The 24085-nt window shown below is 39.2% G+C and overlaps 1 protein-coding gene across 4 annotated transcripts in view; it reads right to left on the minus strand.

Moving 5' to 3' along the window:
* The window catches only part of LOC100032884 (rho GTPase-activating protein 29-like), a 66806-nt gene that overhangs the window by 32984 nt on the left and 9737 nt on the right, over positions 1 to 24085 (minus strand). For all 4 annotated transcript variants that reach the window (XM_007484999.3, XM_007484998.3, XM_056819109.1 and 1 more), the window contains 3 exons: positions 8743 to 8886; positions 3419 to 3515; positions 2778 to 2850 (listed from right to left, as the gene is read on the minus strand). In XM_007484999.3, coding sequence (XP_007485061.2) covers positions 2778 to 2850; positions 3419 to 3515; positions 8743 to 8886 — 314 coding nt within the window. The remainder of the gene's footprint in view (positions 1 to 2777; positions 2851 to 3418; positions 3516 to 8742; positions 8887 to 24085) is intronic.

The raw sequence follows: 24085 nt of genomic DNA on the forward strand, positions 1-24085 counted from the left end.
AGATCTTAAAACTGAATAGTCCTCCTACTTGTAGTCTTAATCAATCTTTTCAGAAAGGGCACCATAACCTTGTAGAACAGTTGTGCTGCATACAAAACGAACCAAAGCTTTTCACATTTTGTACAACTTCAACAAAGACTTGAAGTTATTTACTTTGTAAAAAGTACTTAATAGGTTTATCTTGTAAGCAGAATAATGACAGAAGGAAATAATGTGACCGAATGGGAACATAACAAAAGCTATTAAAAGCTGAATCCTGGCCAAAGAATAGTCAATCAGGCAGCACTTATTAAGTACCTACTATGTGTCAGACACTGGGCTGGGCCCTGAGGATATGAAACAAATAGAATTCTTACTCCCAAGGAGCTGCCAGGCAAAGGGAAGAGGAGGGTTCAGCAAGGACAGAACATAAAGAGAATAAAAACAAAGGAGTTACATAGAACTAGGAAAGAGGAAAGTAGCTGTTGGGGGAGGCAGGACAATCTCAAGGTGAGCTGCAGACACATAGGATTCTGAGAGATGCCTTGGTGGAAAAGTGTGTGTGTGTGTGTGTGTCTTTCTGTCTGTCTGTCTGTCTGTCTGTCTGTCTGTCTTTGTGTGGGGGGTGGGGTACAGAGATGAGGAAAAACACAGAGGGAGCAATTTGACTGGAGGTGTAGAGTGCCCAAAGAGGCTGGAAAGGCATTAAAGGCCTTTAAACACCAAAGAACTTGATACTTGATCCTAGAGGCAATAGGGAGCTACTGGAGTTACTGAGCAGGGGAGGCCCAGGAGCAGGTCTGCACATGAAAGTCTCTTTGGCAGCAAATGCATCAGATGGACTTTCGTGGAGAGCCCATTTGTGGAGAAGAGGCAAACAAGGGTAAGCGCCTTGCCCAGGGTCATTTTGCTAGGCTCTATCCACTGTGCTGCCTGGCTGCCCCCTGAGCCGAGATGCCGGCTGTGACTAAAAAGGCAGCATGGGATGGCAGAGATGCTGTGAGGTACATGGGGTGGGGGGCACCAAGGAGCTGTGAGGATGGCCAGAATGGTCACCCAATGAGTCGGGTGGATGCAAGGCCTTCAGGAAAAGGAGGAAGTTGGGAAGAGGGAAGGGCTGGGTTGGAGGATGAACTCAACATGGGTAAATAGAGAATGGCATGTCTTGGGGACACCGATGTGAAATGGGGGGTGTGAGACTGAGGCTGGGGGAGAGCCTGGCACTGGACGGACAGACCTGACAATCGTCTGCATGGAGTAAATGGACCCATGGGAGCCGATGAGAGAAGGCAAAATGAGACGAGAGAGAAGAGAATGTCAGCTAGAAGTTGAGCAGCACTACAGACACGTGCGACACCGATGATGAGATGGTGAAGGAGCCAACAGTCAGAGGGGGAAAATCCAAAAAGAGGAGACTGAGAAAAACCCAGAAAGGAGAAAGAGTCCCACAAAGCAGTAAAGAAGGATGAGGCCTGAGAAAAAAGCCCATCTGATGGGCAAAGAGCAAGCCTGAAGAGAAGAGGTACAACTAAGGGATGTGGTCAGAGGCCGGACCGCAAAGAGCTGAGGAGGACGGCTGAGAGAGCCAGGAAACAGGAGGGGTTTCCACTGAATGCATCAAACTGTCTGTGGGAACATCCCAAACCCACTGATCAATTTAATTTCACACTGGTTTTCACAAAAAATATTTTACAGATTTCTACATTTGCACATTCTACATTCTACATTCTACATTGTCAGTTGAGGGAATTATCCAACTAAAGAAATTTTTTACAAAATGGGAAGTAGGGCCTTCAAGACATAGATAAGTAGATAAAGTGGAATTCTGGAGGAGAATCACCCTGCTGAGGACTGAAGAACTCTTAAGACTTGCTTGGTGGTGGTAGAGACAACCTGTATAGCATATGAATAGTGATGTCTTTTGAATTGAAGAGGTCAAACTTCTATTATATTTAAGACATAGCATCAAAGATGGCATGCAGAGCACTCTCAGTGGGCATGTGCACTGCCTTCCCCTCCATCTCTCCTCCCCCCGAGTTTATTACTAGGAAGGCAGAAGGACTTGAGCAGAGCTGCTCCTCTCCCCTTCTCCACCACACCTGACATCTTTTCACACCCCCTGCTTCTCTACCCAGCAGCCCAGTGGAGCACACAGGGGTAAGCGGGGTAGCTCATAGGCGGCAGAGTTGGAGGGGAGAAGAGCATTCGCACTCCCCTACCCCCTCTCTACACTCTCTGAGGATATTCCTCACTTCAACCACCCCTCTGCCCAGCAGCTCTATGGAAGCTCTTCCTCCCTCCCCTGTGTGAGGTAAGGGGGGCAGGGCATGCCCATCACTCGGTAGGGAGAATGGGCACGGCACTTGGTCTGGGGGCAGGTTGGGGGCAGGGCCCAGCACTCCATCTCTAAAAGGTTTGCTATCACTTCTCTAGGGTCTTCTGTAATGCCCAAAAGTACTTTGGATGGAAAGGTGATTGGGTTTGGTATGATCAGATCTGAAGTATGAAAAGACTATAGGAAACTACTATATTTACATAAGAGTTTATGAAAAATAATAATTATGTGTCCTCGTTCTAATGAAAATTAAAAATGATAAGAAAGCATAATACCTGAACCAAATACTATGCATAGCCGATGTAACTTGCATAATATTTTAGTGAGTTAAGTAAATAAGGGACATGGAAAAAGTTGAAGTATGGTAACATATCCTAGATCAAAAGGCCAAGAAATTATTGGCAAAACTAAACTCAAATGCTTGCTAAACGTAAAACTCTGTCCCTGATTAAACTCAGCTTACCTGACTTTCTGAGGGCACAGAAAGACCCAATGGTGAACCACTGTCTACATCTCCCATAAGGAAATCTGAAACACTGTCATGGGAAGAAAAAGACAAAAGACAGATCTTTTGACAGAGATTATTTTGTAAAACATTTTTTAAAAAAATAAACTAATAAAATATAATTGGTGATTCCCCACCTTCACACCCTGCCCCTTCTGAGAGAAGGTAAGCAGCATGACATGATGGAAATAACATGGGACCAGGAGTCACAGGGCCTGAGTTTAAACTCAAGGTCTGTTCCTTACTGACTCTGGGGGCTTGGGTTGTTATTTCACCTCTTTGAGATTCATCTCTAAAACAAACAGATTGGATTAACTGATCTCTAAAGCCCTTTATAGTACCAAGTCCCATAAAATAGTCCAACACCACATAAAGCCCCAGAGAATACATGCCAGACCTTGGGAGAACATATTTATCTCTAAATCGGCTACCTTCCTAGCAGAATTCTAAGCCTGATAATGAAGTAGTACAGGAGACCCCGATACAAAATCTGTAATGTTATTTAATCCTTAATCATACAATTTTGGAGGCACTGAAACAAGCAACACTCTGTCTCTGCCCTGGGCCTAAATTCCCTTCAGTGACAAACTTTTACTTACATATTACCAAAGGTGAACGCCAGTGTTTCAATAGAAGAAAATATTTCAGTGCAAAGATGTCTCTTGTCTTCTTCGTTAATGTCTTTGAAGTTCACAGCTGTGAAAGATACATTAGAGTAAATAAGGGGACAATTCTTGTGAGTCACATATATAGAAAAAGCTTATTTGCTTTTTAACTTGCTACTGAAGGACTTCATGAGACACTGTGAGATGCAGATATAAGAAGACCTTAGAATGCAAAATGACTTTTACTTCTTCATTAAGGAAATAATTGTGTTCAAGAAATTAGCCCATAGAAAAGTGGAAGGCATTCCAAATCTATAAGATAGATCAAATCATCAACCAATAGACCTCAGATAATTCTGCCACATGAACCTGGAAATACAGAACAGAAAGCACACTAGAATGCTGCTTTGTGCTATTTCTTTTTTTTTAAATTTTAGTTAATTTATTTATTTTCTAAAAAGATATTTTATTTCTCCAATTACACGTAATAACAATTTTCCACATACATTTTCTGAAGTTATAAGATCCAAATTGTCTCCCTACCTCCCTTTCCCTCCACCATTCCAGAAATGGTAAGCAATTTTATGTGGGTTATACAAGTGTAATAATAAAAAAAATATTTCTATATCAGTCATTATTGTAAGAGAATACCAAAGTAAAACTAAAACCTCAAAATAAAAACACAAATAATTTAATAAAGTGAAAAAATTATGTGCTTTGATCTGCATTCTGACTCAAACAGTCCTTTCTGTGGAAGTGGATAATAATATTCTTTGTCTTGAGGCCTTCAGAACTGTCTTGGATCTTTGTACTGCTGAGAGTAGCAATGTCTTTCACAGTTGATCATTCCATAATATTGCTCTTACTGTGTACAGTGTTCTCCTGGTTCTGCTTATTTTACACAGAATCATGGAGATCTTCTCACTTTTAGTGAAATCATCCAGCTCATCATTTCTTAGAGCACAATGGTATTTCATCACCATCACAATTGTTCAGCCATTTGCCAATTGATAGGTATCCCCTCTCTTTCTAATTCTTTGCTCTCCTCAAAGAATTGCTTTAAGTACTTTTGTATATATAGGTCCTTTACCTTTTTGGTTTTTTACCTCTTTGGGATGCAAACCCAGTAATGAGATATAAACCCTAGCTGAGTCAAGGAGTATGAACAACAGGTCCTTTGGGCATAGGTCCAAATTCTCTCCAGAATGACTGAATCAGTTCACCACTTCCCCAATAGTGCATTTGTGTCTCAACTCTTCTATATTCCCTCCAAGTTTTGTCATTTTCCTTTTCTGTCATAATAGTCAATCTGATGGGTATAGGGTGGTACCTTAAAATTGTTTTAATTGGCATTTCTCCCGTTAAGAATGATTTAGAGCACTTTTTGCGTGCCTATATAGTTTTAATTTTTTGAGAACTGCCTATTAGTGTATTTTGATCATTTATCAATTGGGTAATGACTTGTATTCTTACATATTCAACTCATTGGATGTTTTTCCTATGCCAATGAAAACATCAGTCCCTGTCCTCATCCCTTAAGTAAATGTGTCATTTACCTTATTTTAAACTTTTAGAAAAATATAGCCTAAGTAGAAATTATTATATTCTATCCTGCTACTCTCAGATGTACATTGACAGAACTATGACTTACTAGGAAACATATAGTGAAATCTATCATTATTAACACTTATAAATAAGCAAATGCAGCAGTGGCATCCATATTTAACAGTCATTGATTCTAACCAGCCAACTTTACTGATGGGGGAAAAGCTATTTGCCCAAGGTGATAAAGATAATGAGCAGAGTCAGTATTCAAATATCAGTCATAGGTCCTATAAAACCAAATCTAAGACTCTTTCCATTTTATCACAATATTATATGATATAAGGTCAAAAGACAAGGCAACCTTTTTTGTCACATCTAACTACTTCGGAGAACCAGGGAATAAAGCAACAGAAATTTTATATTGTGTATGGATTTCAAGGCAGAAGAGTGGTAAGGTCTAGGCAATGGGGGGTTAAGTGACTTGCCCAGGGTCATACAGCTGAGAAGTGTCTGAGGCCAAGTTTGAACCTAGGACCTCCTGTCTCTAGGCCTGGCTCTCAATCTACTGAGCCTGCCAGCTTCCCCCAAAATGTTATACTGCCAAATCATTATTAACAAAGCAAGTCTCCAAAAAAACCTCAAAGGACTCATGATGGAAATGCTATCACACAGTCAAAGAAGGAATTATTAGAGTTTGAGTGCAGATCAAAACATGTCATCTCCCTCTATATTTCCTTTAGAAGATTTCTATTATATGCCAAAACATGAGATATATGGAAATAGATATTACATAAGAGGACAGATATAATTCATATCAGAATATTCATTGTCTTGGCATGGGGGAATCAAGAAAGCATGAATTCTAAAATGTCAAAATACAGTTTTCAAAAAATGTTTCTACATGTAACTGAAAAAAATTGGAAAACAAATAAAATAAATAAAATAAAATAAATTCCAAAAGCAAAACAAAAACAAAAAACATAACCCACTCCCCAAAGATGAGGGTGTGCTCAGAAACTGCCTTCTAATTCCAAAGTGATTGTTACTTTGTTAGGCCTTTAAAAACTTTAAAAGGCTAGAGAAATCTTCCACTTTCCAAACAGCAATAATGGCCCCAACAAGGCAGAGACAGCCATGGAGGGAAATAAGAAATGTATATACCTAAAGATAAAAAGGAACTATCTACAAAGCACCCTGGAAGAGACTGCTTTCTTCAAGGCTGCTTCTGGAATGTGGGCATCCACTCTAAACATGCACACTCCTTCCTCAGGACATCCTGATTATACACAAGAGCTACTAACAATCAACCATAGTTTCTATACTTGCAACCATGGAAATTTTGCTATCTATAGTCACAAATTGCCTTATCAAAATGAAGTTGAATGGCATTTGCAAACAACCTACTGAAAACAAGAATAGTTGTGTGGTAAAAATGTTAAATTCATTATTTTTTCCTATTTTAAACCAGCTTTAGTTTTTCGATGTTCCAGACCAAGAAATCTGATAACTGTTATGCATATGATACATACATATTTAAAGTTCATGAGGCAAAAGACAAGTTCACTAATTGCCTGTCTATATTCTACTCACCAGAATAAGACTTGAAATGAGCTTGTGCTTTGGGGTACAGTGACCAGCCCTTACCCTGACAAACATGATCACTTTGTACTGATTTTCCAGGCATCTATCTCTACCTCCATGTTACCTCCCCAGACAGAAGCAGGAACTTCCTCAAGGACAGGGACAATTTCACTTTTGCCTTCGTACCCCTAGTTTCTAGTACAATGTCTGAACTCAGTTAATACTTTCTCTTGATTGAGAATTCACTTCAAGGTCTAATTCAAGCCAATGAATGCTTCACAATCAAACAAGCATTTCTAAAAGGAGAGAAATGAGAGAATTCTGAAGATTGCAAATGTACTGGTTATTCTTTCTCGGCCATGGATATTCCTGTACAGGCTTCTAGACAGCCATGAAAGCTCCTAAAAAGAACTCTCTCTATTGCTGATCAACCAGGAAGTCACTGACAATGTCAGCTAACAAAGAGGTTAAACTACTCGTCATATAGGTTCTATTTACAGGCAAATCCTATAATACAAAGCAGGATAGCACAAAGCTGACATGGCCGATGCCCCAATAATGCTCTTTTAAGCCCCATGGGGTCATCTCAGGAAAAGCTGAATGTTCCTTGAATGTGGAACAAGCATTTCAGGAGAATTCCCCTCCATCCACGGCACGGAGCTTGAAGATTTCTGCATCACTGAGTGAGGCCCGTGTCTCTGTTTGTTCTCTGACTCCTATCTGGGGACCTCGCTCCCTCTAATGAGTCCTCCTATGCCACATAGCATTCCCAAAGCTCGCTCTACCCAGATCATTCCCTTCCTGACTCAAAAAGCCTTGAAAAGGCTTCCCCACTACCCACTCCAGGCCAAACTTCTGCATGATATTCAAGGCCTTCATAATCGGAACCAACCCTTCCACACTCCTCTCTCATCCTCCCAGGCATGTGTGAGCAAGGAAAAGTTATTCAAGATTAGATTTCTTTCATCATACTTCGGGACTCATCTCCTGCCCTGCACTCTACCTCCCTTTATCTATCAGACTTAAGGATGCAATGCTCTAGCTGTTATGTATTACTACATAATATGGCCTTCTGATTCATTAATAACATCTGATATATGTAATTACATTAAGAATGGCCAAAGGTTTAATGCATTTTCACCAAACAGCATCTTTTCCAATCAAAATTTCCATTTGGCCAAAAATAAAATCTATAAACAATTTAAAAATGCTTAATGTTGGGGGCAGCTGGGTGGCTTGAGAGTCAGACCTAGAGATGAGAGGTCCTAGGTTCAAATCTGGCCTTAGACACTTCCCAGCTGTGTGACCTTGGGCAAGTCACTTAACCCCCATTGCCTACCCCTTACCACTCTATGACTCTAAGACAGAAGGTAAGGGTTTAAAAAAAATGCTTAATGTATTCCTGCCTCAAATCCTTCACCAATCCAATTCGTCCTAAATACTGTAGAATCATTTCTTTTCCCTGAGATATGCATGTAAAACAAACTTCCATATCAGTTGTTAGAAAATACTCATATAAAAACAAAAAACCCAAATAAAACCATAAACAAACTGTGAAAAATAAAAACTTTTCATTTTCATCTGATTCCAACAGATCTTTCTCTGGAGGTGGAAGGCATTAAAGGCCATTTGGCTTAAGTGTAGACCTGAATCATGTGCTGCCCCAACTTCCAAGGCTTCCTTTTGCCCCTAGGATCGAGTAATGATGTCTCCCTTGCACTCTGGGGTACACCTGCAGGCAATGCCCTTCCCCCCTGGCCATCCCACAAGGGGGCTCTCAAGAGGCTATTCGAGGCCCATCTTCTGCAGGAAGCTTTTTCTGATGCCATTCAACTGCCAGAGCCCTCCTTTCCCAGGTACTTTGGGGACTCGGTATTTATTCCCTTTCTATTGAGGCTGCAAATGTGCTTGGGGCATTTGCGACTAGAATGTCAGCTCCTGGCAAGTTAGGATTTTAGTTTTGGGGTCGCTATCCCCAGTGGCACGGCCACAAAGGCCTTCATTTACTTCATTTGAGGGAGACACTTTTAGTATTTAAGAATGGATGCTGCAGAATCTTCTTTAGACAGTTAATATTCCAGTAGTTATCTCATGAGGTATGTAGACTTCGGAGAAGAATACAATTTATTATGAAGCAAAAAAAAGGAAAGGGTGTCATTTTGAGTTTTCCAAGACTATAGCCAGTCTCTTACCATTCACTTTGGCCACAACTACTCCTGCAGCAGTAAGAATGTCATCTGAATTGAAGGTTTGGTGTTTGTTTACAAAGGCTTTAAGAACCTGCAGCAGCTCTCCCACACGTTCCTGAGCTACATTATGGAGACAATCTTGACTTTCTGAAAAGGAAACATATTTGCTATGATATCAAGAAAAAAGAACTGAGTAAAAACATCATACTTTTTGGTGAAGTTGACATTATATATATTAAAATGGGGGGAGCTATTTGGAGGCATATTAAAGGTGAAGCTTTAGTCTACTGAAAAAGCAAATTGGTTTTAATTTATTGACGACTGCAATTCAGTATAATTTATCCAATACTAAAATTCAACTCCAATGCCTCATTGTGGCACTACATGAGGGTGTCCAAAATCTTAGGGTCCTTATAATGGGGGATACACTTCTTGAATGATGTAGCTTAGAATTTGCAGGAGAGCCACACAAACATCTCAAGAGTTGACTGTATTCAAGAGTATTCTAGGCCTTGAAGGGGATTTATGAATAAACTAATCCCTGACTTCAAAGAACTATAACCAAGGAAGAACACACACACACACACACACACACACACACACACACACACACACACACACACACACAAACATAAAAGTTCACAGAGACCCAAACTGATCAGAGTCACAGCTTAGAGGTTTCAGCTTACTCATTTCTATGCTTTTCTATTTTCCCCTCATGGAAGTCATTCTTAGTTTATTATATAAATAGAACATTTTCATCCATTTTCTCAGCATATGTAAAAGGCTATAATAAAATCAAATACTATCCAGGGGGGGAAAGTTCTACCTCTAAATAGTTGAACAAATAGCAGTAAGTAAAAGTAATCAAATGTTAGGCTACAAGAAATGAAAAGCAATTTCAGAAAAACTTAGGAAGACTTCTATGACCTGATACAGAGTAAAGTGAGCAGAAGCAGGAGAATAATTTATACAATTATTATATTGCAAAAAAAAAGAAACCATTTTGAAAGATTCAAAAACTCTGATCAACAAAGTGGCCAACTACAATTGGAAGGGACTGATGTTGGACACTACCTACCTGCTGACAAAAAACATTGGATTCAAGATTCAGGATGAGACATAAATTTTCAGACAATGACCAATGTGGAAATACGTTCTTTTCTGAGGAATTATGCATATTTTTCCCAGAAGGCTCGTTATTCATTCTTAGTCCTCCCCTCTCCCATAATTTGGAGGTCAGTAGGGATAAGGTAACTCTCTTCCAAAAAGAAAAAGATCACAAGTATTTTTTTAAATACAGAGAAGCCCATAGTAGCACTCTTTTTTTCCTTCTGGTAATATTTTACTAATTACATGATAAGAATTTTTAATATTTCTTTTCTAAGAATTTATAATCCAAAATTTCTTTCCCTTTCTCTTTCTCCCTGTCCTTCAGAGGGCAGATACCGATCTAAGTCACACATGTGCTACCATATTCATTATGTGAAAGACATATTGCACAGGCAAGACAAAAGTCATGAAGGAAAAAGAAGTGAAGAACGGTGCGTTTTCATCTGCATTCAGACCCTCTCAGCTCCTCTATGGCAGTAAATCGCATTTTTCCTCAAGACTCCAGGTAGTGCTCTTGAGAGTAATAGGAAGGTTAGGGGCAACTACATGGTTCAGTGTTGCAGGAGCAGGCCTGCAGATGGGAGGTCTTTTGTTCAAACTGCACCTCAGACACTTCCTAGTTACACAAGCATGGGCAACTCACGTAAGCGCAATTGCCCAGTCCCTACCACTCTTCTGCCCTCGATCAATATTTAGTATCAGTTTTAAGACAGAAGAGAGTTGAAACAAAGAAGGGGAAAGAACGGTTAGAAAGAAGGGAGAGCTTAAGAAGGGAAAGATCATGAGATCTGTTTTGGACATGTGGAGTTTGAGAAGTCTAAAGAGCAATTGGGGATGTCAGATTTGAGCTCAGAAGAGTCAGTCAGTCAACTGTCATGTATTAATGCTAGTTAAAGGCTATGAAGTGCCTACTCTGTCAGGCAGTGTGCCAAGTACTGTAACTAAAAAGGGCAAAAAACTGCCGACTTCCAAGGAGCTCAGTCTGAGAGAGAAGCCAGTGTGGAAACTATGGACAAAGATATCTACAACACTGTGGGACAGGGAGACCCTAAGACGAAAAGGGGGCCTGAAAAACCTACCTCATAGGATACAGGACTGCAGCTGAGACTTGATGGAAGGCAGGGAAGCTAAGGCTAGAGATAAGGAAGGAGGAGTTGCAGGGATGAGGGACCAGCAGGGAAAACTCTGAATCAAGAAAGAGGAGTGTTATATTTGAAGAAGGGCAAGAAGGCTAGATTCACTTCACCAAAAAGAAAAGGCAAGTCTTAGAAGCCTGGAAAGTGTGAAGAGTGAATCAAACTCTCTTTCTACATCAACCAGCAACTTCTAAGTGAATCAATCAAAAACTTCAGTACCCCAACTTGGTACCTTATCAGTCACTAAGTATGAGAGTTCACAAGTCACTTGCTAGAGTGGGTGACAACTCCAGAGACTACTGCCCTTGGGCACTGCTAGGCAAATTGAAAGACTGCCATTGGTTCCTGTAAAGTGGGGGAGCGACAGAAAGTGACTTCGAGAAAACTGCTTTGAAAAGGCCAGCTCAAGGATTCAGTCTCAGACTCCGGACTGGAGAAGGAGACTCTGTGCATCCCGCAGTGGTGAGTGCAGTGATTCCCTCCTTGGTTCTTTGGTGAGGAGACCTTCTCTACTCATTGGAGCTTTGCTGGGACACTCTTCAGCAGGAGTTCTTGGTGGTCTTAGCCTCGTGTGCACTGAAGCTTCTCAGTGGATTCTTTAGCATCTCCTGGTTCTTTGGATTTTGGCTTCCTAATTAGGACTCTGGATTCTGGTGAGATTTGCTTTCAGATTCACATTTGTGGTCCAGAGACATTAGCATTAAACTCAGGGTATTGGTAGTTAGGCAGTACATTCTATCTCTTTATCTACATTTTTCCACTTTCACTCTTTCCACCTCTTGGTAAGTAAAACTGCTGAAACTAATTTTTACTCTACCTATAATATTTTTAAATCAGCAACCACAATAGCACTTTAGAATTCTCATATTTAGCATGAAACCTAAATTTTAAATTCCTATAAAAGCTAAGAAAGGGCCAGATTTAAAGAGATTTACAAGTCAAAGAGAAGATTTTTGAGTTGCTCCTGGAGATAATAGGGAATCAAGGGGGTGGAAAGAGTAGGGGTAGCCCAGGATCTTGCTCCTCTCTTTCTGGGAATCATTAGTATAGAGATCATCATTGAACCCTTTGGAGTATCTGAGATCACCAAGAGGAGAAGAGACAATGTTCAAAACACAGAGCTTCAATCAACATGGAAAAAGTCAACAGTGATGTGCTTGCTCTACTCAGGAAAGGGTGGAAACACCACTATCCTCCCAGTTTTATTTACCATCATATTGGTCATCAACCTTCATAACACATAACAACACACTTTCTTATCTATGATAAAGTTCTCTAAAGATTTTCTAGGTTAAATTTCATCGTGTCTATTCATCATGTCCCTCCAGACACACAAACATACTTCTCTGCTATCGTCCTGACTTGATATTGTTTACCTCCACTCCTCTTCAACTCTGTACAGGCTCTGGAACAATAATGAACAATAATCATTTCTAACACTGCTTCCAGAGAGTACATGTGACTCTCTTGTCCTAAGAATTAATTTATCAGTCCTATGACTCCCCAGATCTAAATGCCCTGCCTTGGTCACACACTGTCCCTGCACACCCGCTCCCCGTTTATTGTCTCCCCCCCATTAAATTATAAGATTCTGGAACTCTCTTTTGTATTTGTATCCCATTACTTAGCACGCTGCCTGGCACATAAAAATGGTTTTTATTCATTTACTTATCATAGTCAAATAAGAAAGGAAGTAATCTCCTGAAAGAAAGGGACATGTGAAGTACACAAGGTCAAGAAAGGAAACTTTGAACAGATATCCTCAGGCAGAGATGCCAACACGTGGCCAGGAGCCAGGAGGTCTGCAAAACTTAGGGGTGGGAGGGAGGGACACACCAAATTAAAGTGTAATTAGAAAACGTTTAAGAAAAGAAATAAAAATATAAGAAGACATATAAAATGCTGAGTTCTGATTTTCTAAGGAAGGAAGTGGCTTATAACTTTACTACTGTAGGGAGGGCCAAGGAGAGTCAAGGAGAAAAGAAAGGATTGTCATACAGTTAGTTCAAAGGGCCCCAGTTGTGAGTCAAGTGTTGATTCTGATAGATGAATGTATAAAAGAAAAGGTAAATAAATAAATAATGACTATGTGTAGACACTTGGGGATTCAAATACAAGCAAGTAAGCTGCTCCCTGCCCTCAAGAAGCTTATATTCTAATGGGAAAGGGGAACTAGAAAGGGGAGGAAAAATGTGAATAGTGACATGGAACTGAAATACAGTTCTAGGCAATAGAAGACAGATCACATCTATTATTGGAGCCCATGGAGGGCAAACCATGTGATCCTGAGCAAGTCAGTTACTTTGTCAGTGCCCCCAATAAGACTATAATCAGACAATCTGCATCTCTAGCTGGGAGTCAGACGGGGCTTCCAACATCAAGAGTTTCCACACCTAAGTGAAATCAGAATCAAGCATAAAGTATTCTAGGTCATTTTAGTGGATGCTCTGCAGTAAGTAGATCAAAAACCGTCCATTTTAATAGGGGGAAAAGTCTTAACTGTTGAGACAAAACAATTCAGTGGAAGAAGTGAACCACATCACTACATAGAGAACTGCTGAGAGCTCTGCTCCTCAATTCAGAAGGCCTGGGACTCCCGATTCTGTTCTGACTTTCAAAACAATAATCCAGAATGAGAGTTAACTTTTCTCTCTTTGTAGTATTTATTTCTCTCAGAGAATATAATGAATAAGTGATTTGGAAACTCTACAAAAATGAGCTATTATGATATGCCCCTCTACTACTTTAATTGCTTTAAATATATATGATTGTTGCCTCTGTGTTCCTTTTGGGGGCCAGAAACAAAAAGATGCACATACCACACGAACATACACACTCAAATGTTGGCATTAATATGAAAAGTCTACTATAGAACCTATAGTGGCTACAGAGAAGAAATAATACCTGGAACAGATGCTGGAAGAGAGAGAATAGTTCAAGCAGAAGAAACTAAATTCTCAGTCATTTTCCATGTAAGAGACACATACCACTAGATATTTGACTTTATGTCTCTCATTATTCATAGAAGTTTGCACTGGAACTACAAAACAAGACTCGAGGGAAGATAATTAAAGGAAATGAAGGCATGTCATAGATTTCAGGGTTGGAAAATCCCTCAGAAGCCATCGAGTCTAACAGGTAGCTGAATAAGAATCTAGGAAAGCAGTAAAGGGTTAGGGAGAGGGTGACTAGATATTTATAATTGGAGAGCGATTACCTAAACTGCACACACAAGTGATCCCATTCCGCATCATCTCCAGCACACTGGCCCCTCCATCATGTCTACTGTCACTATGTTCAAGAGCTCCCTCTCTACTAGCTGCTCTCCTACTGTCCACAAACCTGATCATGGTCTCATTCATTATCAAGAGTCTCACTTGACCAACTGTCCATCCTTTCTAGTTATCATCCTAAAGCTCTCCTCCTTTTTTTAGCTTATCCCTTGAGAAGGCCATCTACACCAGGAACTTCTTAACTCTTGAGTCTGGTTTCCAGCTTCATCATTCAAAAGAAACTGATCTCAAAAAAATTACTAATGCTCTTTTTTAAAAAACTGAATGTCATTTTATTTTCAGATCTGAATCCTCTCCTTCCCTCCCATTATTGAGAAGGTAAGAAAAACAGAACCCATTACAAATATGTATAATAATAAAAAACACATTGCTATTAGCCACAGCCAAGAAAAGAAAATATACTTCACCTTGTACTGGGTCCATCAGCACTCTATCTAGAGAAGGGCAGCAGGTTTCATCCTTCTATTGGTCAGAGGTCCTAAATATTTTAAAGTTCATTTTTTTTGCAATGTTGTTATTATGGTGAAATTGTTCTTCTGGTTCTGCTCAGATCTTCCTAGATTTCTCTGAAACCTTCCCTTCATTTCTCTCTCACAGAGGAATAATATTCATCACCTTCATATGTCCTAACATGTGACATTCCCCAGTTGATGGGGACTCCTTTAGTTTCCAATTCTTTACCACTTTGAAAAGATGCTATAAATGCTTTGTACATGAATCTTTTTCTTCTTTCTTCAATCTCTCTGGAACATTAGACTAAGTAATGGTATTGATGGGTCAAAGGGTATATATGCACAGTTTGGTAGTTTTCATTCACAATGGGGAGTAGAAAGAGGAAGGAAAAAGGGAAGGAAAAAAGCATTTATACCCAATACCTACTGTGTGCCAAATAATGTGCTAAGCACTTTACAAATAAAGAAAAGAGGGTTTTGATAACTGAAAAATGTGAAACTTAATTTTTAAAAAAGTATTAAATTTCTATAGAGTGATGTTATGTGGAGAAATATGCTAGTGCTCAAAGTTCCTGGAATAAATGCCTGTTCTCTTATTGATTGAAATAAATAGAACCAAGAAACTAGTATAAAGGAAACTATAAGTTAAAATAAGCTGAATACTAAGAAATTTTAATGATGAGTTGAGCAGAGCAATACAGCTCCTTTTTACTGTAGAAATAGGGGCCTATGTCTATGGAAGAATATGTTGATTCACTTTGCTGAACTAATTTTCCCCCCTCTTTCTTAACAAAGAAGGCTCTTAGCATAGTAGATGAGAAAAATATTCCTGAAGGAATATAATAAAATCAAAGACATCAATAAAAATTATATGTATTTAAAGAAATGGATGCTACCCCCCAATAAAAGATAGAGCTTTTGCTCTTGATTACCTATAAGAAACTAAACAGAAAAAGATTCTAAGAAAGATCCATGCATGCTAAGACATAAATGCTCTGAGTAAATAATGACAATGTCTTCATTGTGGTTTTTACAAAAATTAAGTATGATTTAGACTAGAGGACTACTCGAGCCCCCTTTAAACCTAAATTCCATTCAATATTTCAGGACCTTGTAGAGAAATAAATGATCACAGAAAGGCAACAGTTCAACTTAGTTTTCAAATCAGTAGCAAACATTTATAGTGAGTAACTTGATAAAGGCATTTTGTTGCTTTTGCATTTAATTTAATTACATTTATATTCATAGATTAACTCCCACATGGAAAAAGTCTACTACAATGCTGCTTTTCATCAATTTCAATATGTTGTATGCACATTCCTTCTACTTTTGTATTAGCCTTCAGATTCCAGCCTCAACTAACCTAGATGTGCTCAGTCATGCATTTTAAATCTTTAGAATACATTAATCTTTTAACATACTTTAAAAATATATTCACAGATATTTTAGAGCTTCTAAATTCTATTAAATGCCTCATAAGAAAGAAAGCACAATATTTTGACTTGATATTTTAGAAGGGAATTATGAATCAAGTCTTGGTTTCTTTCTGAAATTTTGGATAATACTGATACATCAGGAGTCAGTTATAAGATGATTAATAATAATGAAGACCAATATGGGACATGGAATAATCATTACCAATGTAAATAGTTTTATAAGCAAAAAGGAGAAGAAAGGAGAAAAGGCCTCACACAAAAATATCAATTATTTTATTCAATATGGCATCATTGTTAACTTTATAATTTTGAGATTCAGCATTATCAATCAATTCAAAACATCATTTAAGTAAAATTAAAACAGTATTATTTTAAACCAGGTAGTATGGATAATATCTTCTTAACATTTTTCTAGCATCAACTTGAGAGGAAATCTGAAACTGACCTCAATAGCCTTTAAAGAAGAAAAAGATTTGGTTCTGAGCTGCATTTTATTTGTACAACAAACGTCTCTGACTTGCAAAAGTAAATCAGCATTTCACAATGACCAACTCTACTCAAGTTTACCTTTTGCTCAGTTCCATTTTAGGAATCCTTATGTTCTTAACTGGAATGACACCTCTCTTCCACACTACTATCCTCTCCTTCCATATCATAGCCCTGGACCTTGTAGCAGTTCTATACCCTGCAGCACCCTCTTTTTTAGGTCCACACATCATAAAATCCAACAACATCATTTTCTATTCCTTCTGCACAGAATCACTGTGCCAGAGCTGGAAGGGACCTCAGAGATCATTTGTTTCAGCCCCCTCATTCTACAAATGAGGACACTAAGCCTCCAAGAGGTTGAGAAACTTGTCCTAAGACACAGGCATGATTCTGATTCAGTTCCTCAAACTTCAAATTCTGCCCAACGCTGCTGTTCCTTTCCTCCTTTACCCTTCTGCTCCCACAAGCAGACCCTATCTCATGTGAAATGTTTAATCTCACCCCAACCATAGACTCCTTCCTTGCTCCCAACACACAAGCAAATATCTTCTCCAACATGAAAAAAGCAAACCCTTGAACCCTACCATTCCCTCATGCAGTCACCTATGGCCCTATTCCCTTTCACTGCCAAACTCTCAGAAGAAATCGTCTACACTTACTGCCTCTTTTCTCCTTCACTTCTCAAGCCATTGAGTCTGTATTCTAGTCTTACCCCCTCAAATGAAACTCTTCTCTAGAACTTTTCATTGCCAAAGCTAATGGCCTTTTCTCAGTTCATATCCTTCCTGACCTCTTTGAAGCATGGCACCACGGTTGGCTGCCATGTTCTCCTAAAATACTTTCTCCTCTTGGGTTTTTTGTGAGTTTCTTTGGTCCTCTTCCTGTCTGTATTACTGTTCCTTTCCAATCTGCTTTGCTGGATGATTGTCCATATCATGCCTGGGAACTGTGGGCATTCCCTAAGGCTCCTTCTTGGGGCTTCTTCCCACTTTCTCCTCTCTAGGCAGCTCTGATGCCACTCTTGACTCTTCATTTTCATCACCCCCAAAGAACCACAATCACTTCCTAAACTTTTTTTCCTTTTTCTACCCAGCATCTCTCCTGTCTGTCTCCTAACTCCAGTGCCACAGCCAGCTCCTTCTCTCAAGCCCTCATCCTCCCTCTCTGGGATTGTTACAGTAGCTACCAGCCACCCCCCAAAGTTGGGTCTTTCTGCCCCAAATCTCTTCCCTCTCTAAGCCATCCTAGAATCTAGCCATCCAAGTACTTTCCCTCAAGTGTAATATATACTTAATTTTCCAAAGCAAGTGTTTCCTCTGCTTAAGTAGTATAAATCTGTTAAAGAAGAAAAATCTGAGGCTTCTAATTAGGAAATGAGTTCAAGTACATTTTGAAAATGAGAGACATAAAAATCTAAAGCATTATCAACTATATAAAACTTATTTAGGAACTCAGATGCTACCAAAAATTTTTATTAGTTAAAATAGATTATACAACTGAAATATTCAATAATATACACCTCAAGGTAGTCACTAACCATAAACTTGAATGAGTGGTTATACTGCAAATATATTCATCTACTGTGTTACTGTGTTGTAATTAAACTTTAAACACATATATAATTGAGTGCTTCAGCATTTTACTGGAAGATGCAAAATTAACCCTTGTAATTATTCATTATGCACCTTAATAATACTGGACGGAGATAGAAAATTGCAGAATCCTCATCTGCTCTAACTTTTGAAAAGACTAAATTAGCAAACTTCTGCTAAAAAGAAATAGTATGAGAATTTCTACAAAATAGTTTCTCTTATCAAAGAGAAAGAATGAAGTAGTTTATACTTTTAATCTCCCACAATTTTTCTACCTTTAGTAACAAATTGCAGTCAACTGCAACACAATCTGATAAAGTATCATATGCAAAATATCCTCTAGACATCAGCACAAAAGAATACATAAATCTTTAGAAATCAGTTGATCAACACTTGTTTACCCTAAGAATCCTTTTTCTTGATGTCATGGTTCAAACAAAATTGTTGACAAACACAGCACCACAAAAATATGCATTAAAAAAAAATCCTACCTAAAAAAGAGAATAATTTCCTAAGTTGTAACAATGATTCAATATTGGTTCTGTGTGTTTGGCAAACAAATCTTTACTTCTACAGCAGTCATTTTACCTGATTGGTATTTATTCTCTAAGATATATAATTTCAAAATTTAAACACATGGATCACATAGTCATAAAATATAATTTATTCCTAGTCTGAATGCCTTATTTCATGGATAAGAAAATAGAGACTCCAAATAGCAGTTGTGTTTGTCTAGATCACATGAAAAAATGAAAATGCCTGGGCTGGAACCCAGGTATGACTCCAATCTACCCCTTTCTACCACACATCATGATTTAATACATGACTGAAATTTAATCTACTCAAGCAGACACAAGAAAACAGTTTGATCTATATATTTGGAAAGTGGGTTATTTTGGAAAGAAGTTTTTTAACTTAAAAACCCACATATTTCTAAAGGTTGATTCTTCTGAATATGCTTCACTACTAGTTCTCCTTCCAACTTTTACCTTTAATGTTACAGAAGTACATTTGCTAAGTCTGCTCCCCACTGTGCCTCTCCTGCCTACCAATGAAAGGAATTTATGTTTCTAAATGGCAGAAGATGATGTCCATTAAATGTGGAATTAGTTTAAGGAAAAATAGAATGCATAGGCAATGTTGAAAGAGAATAATAGAATCCCTGGTACCTCTGGAAATGTATGAGAATAAAATACAGACTGAATTTTTTAAAATGCCCAATAAATTTAAAGCCCTATAAGATTTCATCATAAAGTATCCTGAACCCCATGACCCTGAAACTAATTCACTGGTTTTGCCAAGACCACTATTCTTTAAATGTACACATTTGGTGTTTTGGCATTAAAAAAACAAAACAAAAACAACTCAACCTTTAAAAGTAAAAAGTGGTAAGAAATGGCTTTCCCTGATAACTGGTCACCAAGTTTTCATTTCTTCTAATTTGCCTGTCATAAATTTCAGGCTGCTTATTTGTCATTATTGTTCAGTCATGTCCAACTCTTTGTGACCCTATTTGGGGTTTCTTAACAAAGATACCAGATCAGTTGACCATCTCCTGCTTCCAGCTCATTTCATACAAGACAATCTAAGGGCCAACACAGTTAAGTGACTTGCTTAGGGTCACACAGCATGTAAATGTCTGAGGACAGATTTGAACTGAGGAAGTTGAGTCAAGCCTGACACTATCCACTGTGCCACCTGAGCTGCCCATTAGGAAGTCTAAATCCTAGGAGATGCAATCAAGTACTTAAGTATTAGAGAGAAAAGTCCTCCTTGTACAGTAGTATATTACCCTTAAGGGGTTTCTGATTAAATTTCAGTGACTCAACATGTTTCTATACTCTAATTTTTTTAACTCCTGAGAGAGTCCTCATTTGCTATCTTCTACTTAATACGTATTTTATCTCCACTCCCATCAGAGCCTTCTATCCAATCCCATCCTATTTTCTGGATGGTCAAAAAATTAAAACCATTATCAAAAAAAAACACCTTCTAGTGAACAGGAGTAGACCGACTTGTTTTAAATTACCAACATTTTATATTTGTAAAACGAGTGACAAAAGAAAGGAATAAAGGCAGGGAACAAAGGCTAGAATATGTCCTAAATGAAAAACTAACCAACTTACACATATCCGCTCTAATCTGACAGCTACTGGGTGAAATTTAATACCTTAGATAAAAGTGAGTTTTACTTCATATACAAGTTAATACAGTATTAAAAACACCAACATACCAAATTCAGCTAAGAATAATTCCTGTGTTAAGCCCTGTTTCCTACAGAAAGAGGGACAGCAATCTGACAGTCTCCTACTGGTCACAAGCGTGTCTGTTCATAGCACTCTTTTGCACCTCAAACTTCTTGGTTTTCAAAGCAGAAACTAGCTGCTGTGTTTCTGTGTATCAATGTGCATTTCATGTCATCTGGACCAAACATACTCAAAAGCACATTTATAACTTTTTGGTAAAGATTATAAAAATTAAAAACTTAGGTCTCAGTGGTACAGCAGGGCAGAAAAGTCACCAAGGGGGCAGCTGGATAGCTCAGTGCATTTAGAGCTGGGCCTAGAGATGGGAGGTCCTGGGTTCAAATCTGGCTTCAGCCACTTCCTAGCTGTGTAACCCTGGGCAAGTCACTTGACCCTCATTGCCTAGCCCTTATTACTCTTCTGCCTTGGAGTCAATACTGACTCCAAGATGGAAGGTAAGGGTTTAAAAAAAAAGAAAAGGCACCAGATTTTTAGTCAGAGGATCTGGGTTCAAAATCCATTCCTGCTACTTAGTGTGTGTGTGATCAGGCAAGTCATTTGGGCCTCCATTAACTCATATATAAAACGAGGGAGCTGGATCACATGCCCTCTTTTCTTCCAGCTCACAAGCTAACATCCTATGAGATCTGCATTCTCTATTCCCCAATCATCAAAAGTAGAGAAATAAACGATGTAAAAGCCGTAACTTCCCTTTTGTTTTGGGGGGTCAAACACATCCCATCGTCATTAAACTAGGGCCAAAAGAAGAAGTAAGAAGGTCAAAGGTTAGGGAAGTGCCAAGATTATGACCACAGGCTAGTCATATATACAGATCCTTCATTTCAGGGAAATGTATGATTACACATCAATTGAAGCCCCAGAAAGAAGTCCCTTCTTCTCGCTTTCCTGCTCTCGGGGAGATGGGGCTCCCTCCATGAGACGCCTCATCCCTGGCCACCCTTTTCCTACCTCTCACTCTCTGGCTCTACAGGGGGATGCGAACACTTCTGAGCGCTGGTCCAGCTTCCACTGCCCAGTGGTAAGTGGCACACTCGGGGGCACACAGCTAGGAAGGCTTTGAGGAGGGACTCAGAGTCCCGTCTTCCTGAATTCAGCTCCAGCATCCTCTTCACTCTCCCCCATCACCTTTCCTCACAAAACCAGCCCTTTCTGCTCTCCTTATTTCTCCTGAGGGGACACTCGTGACTCTATTCCCTCTCGGTGCACAGGTTCCATTCTGGGCCAAACCCTGGCCATTCTATCCCACAATCCCTCACATCCATCCTCTTCTCTCTACTCTCATGGCCATCTCGAGAAGTCCAGCCTTCAACATCTCTCACCTGGCCTGGCCTAATGGCCTTCTCACTGGCCTCCTGCCTCAAGTCTTCCTTCACTCCCATCCAATCCATCTACACAGACACTAAAGTGATGTCCTTAAAGCCCACTTCTGACCAGGTCACTCCACTAACTATTCCAGGACACTTCAGTGATCCCCTAGAGCCCGTGTGAGTCATGTCTCAATGTCTCTCTACCCCTCCACCCTCCTCAGTACTGCCCACCAGGGGCCAGGCCAACTGGCCTTCGTGCTGTTCCTCACAAACAACATTTCATCTCCAAGTCTTTCAAATGGCTCTCCCCCATGCCCAGAATGGCACACCCTGCTCCCCACTGGCTCTGAAAACCTCCTGTGCCTGCAAAACTCAGCTCAAGAAACACTGTTTCTGAAGGAAACTTTTTCTCATCACCCAGTTGGCAGCGCCTTTCCTTCAAAAATGTTATCTATATTTTACAAAATGTTGATGTGATGTCTTTGCCAATAACTAACTATAAATCCCTTGAAAGATGAACAGTTTTATTTTTATCTCCATATTTTTACTACTTAACAGTGCCTGGTACATTCTAGGGAGCTGATAAATGCTTGCTGATTGTTTTTCTCTGAAAACTTCTACAGGAGGTAAATTATCAACTCTTTCCCATGACAAACTTCTTGGGTTAAATCTTAAGACTCGTGTCTATTTTTTTTAATTTATTCAATTTAGAACATTATTCCTTGGTTACAAGAATCCTATTCCTTCCCTCCCCCCACCCTTCCCGTAGCCAACTCGGATTTCTGCTGGGTACTACATGTGTCCTTGATCAGTACCTATTTCCATGCTGTTGATGTTTGCACTAGGATGTTCATTTACAGCCTACATCCCCAATCATATCCCCCTGACCCATGTAATGAAGCAGTTGTTTTTCTTCGGTGTTTCTACTCCCACAGTTTTTCCTCTGAATGTGGATAGTGTTCTTTCTCTTATATCCCTCCAAGTTGTTCAGGGTCACTGCACTGCCACTAATAGAGAAGTTCATTACATTCGATTGTACCACAGTGTATCAGTCTCTGTGTACAATGTTCTCCTGGTTCTGCTCCTTTCACTCTGCATCATTTCTTGGAAGTTGTTCCAGTCCCCATGGAATTCCTCCAGTTTATTATTCCTTTGAGCACAATAGTATTTCATCACCAACAGATACCACAATTTATTCAGCCATTCCCCAATTGAAGGGCATCCATCCCCCCATTTTCCGATTTTTGGCCACCACAAAGAGCACAGCTATGAATATTCTTGTACATATCTTTTTCCTTATCTCTTTGGGGTACAAACCCAGCAGTGCTATGGCTAGATCAAAGGGCAGGCAGTCTTTTAGCACCCTTTGGGCAAAATTCCAAATTGCCCTCCAGAATGATTGGATCAATTCACAACTCCACCAGCAATGCATTAATGTCCCAACTTTGCCACATCACCTCGAACATTCAATTACTCTCCGTTGCTGTCAAGTTAGAAAATCTACTAGGTGTGAGGTGATACCTCGGTTATTTTTATTTGAATCTCTCTAATTATAAGAGATTTAGAACACTTTTTTATGTACTTATTAATAGTTTTGATTTCTTTAACTGAAAATCGCCTACTCATGTCCCTTGCCCATTCATCAATTGGAGAATGGCTTGATTTTTTGTACAATTGATTTAGCTCTTTATAAATTTGAGTAATTAGACCTCTGTCAGAGGTTTTTGTTATAAAGATTGTTTCCCAATTTGTTGCTTCCCTTCTAATTTTGGTTGCATTGGTTTTATTTGTATAAAACCTTTTAAATTTGATATAATCAAAATCATTGATTTTACATTTTGTGATTTTTTTTCTAGCTCTTGCTTGGTCTTAAAATCTTTCCTTTTCCAAAGATCTGACATGTATACTATTTTGTGTTCACCTAATTTACTTATAGTTTCCTTCTTTATATTCAGGTCATTCACCCATTCTGAATTTATCTTGGTGCAGGGTGTGAGATGTTGATCTAAACCTAATCTCTCCCATACTGTCTTCCCATTTTCCCAGCAGTTTTTATCAAATAGTGGATTTTGGTCCCCAAAGCTAGAATCTTTGGGCTTATAATAGACCGTCTTGCTGAGGTCATTTACCCCAAGTCTATTCCACTAATCCTCCTTTCTGTCTCTTAGTACCAAATTGTTTTGATGACCACTGCTTTATATTATAGTTTGAGATCTGGGACTGCAAGGCCACCTTCCTTTGAATTTTTTTTCATGATTTCC

The sequence above is a fragment of the Monodelphis domestica genome, chromosome 2, assembly GCF_027887165.1.
Source record: "Monodelphis domestica isolate mMonDom1 chromosome 2, mMonDom1.pri, whole genome shotgun sequence".
Classification (NCBI taxonomy): domain Eukaryota; kingdom Metazoa; phylum Chordata; class Mammalia; order Didelphimorphia; family Didelphidae; genus Monodelphis; species Monodelphis domestica.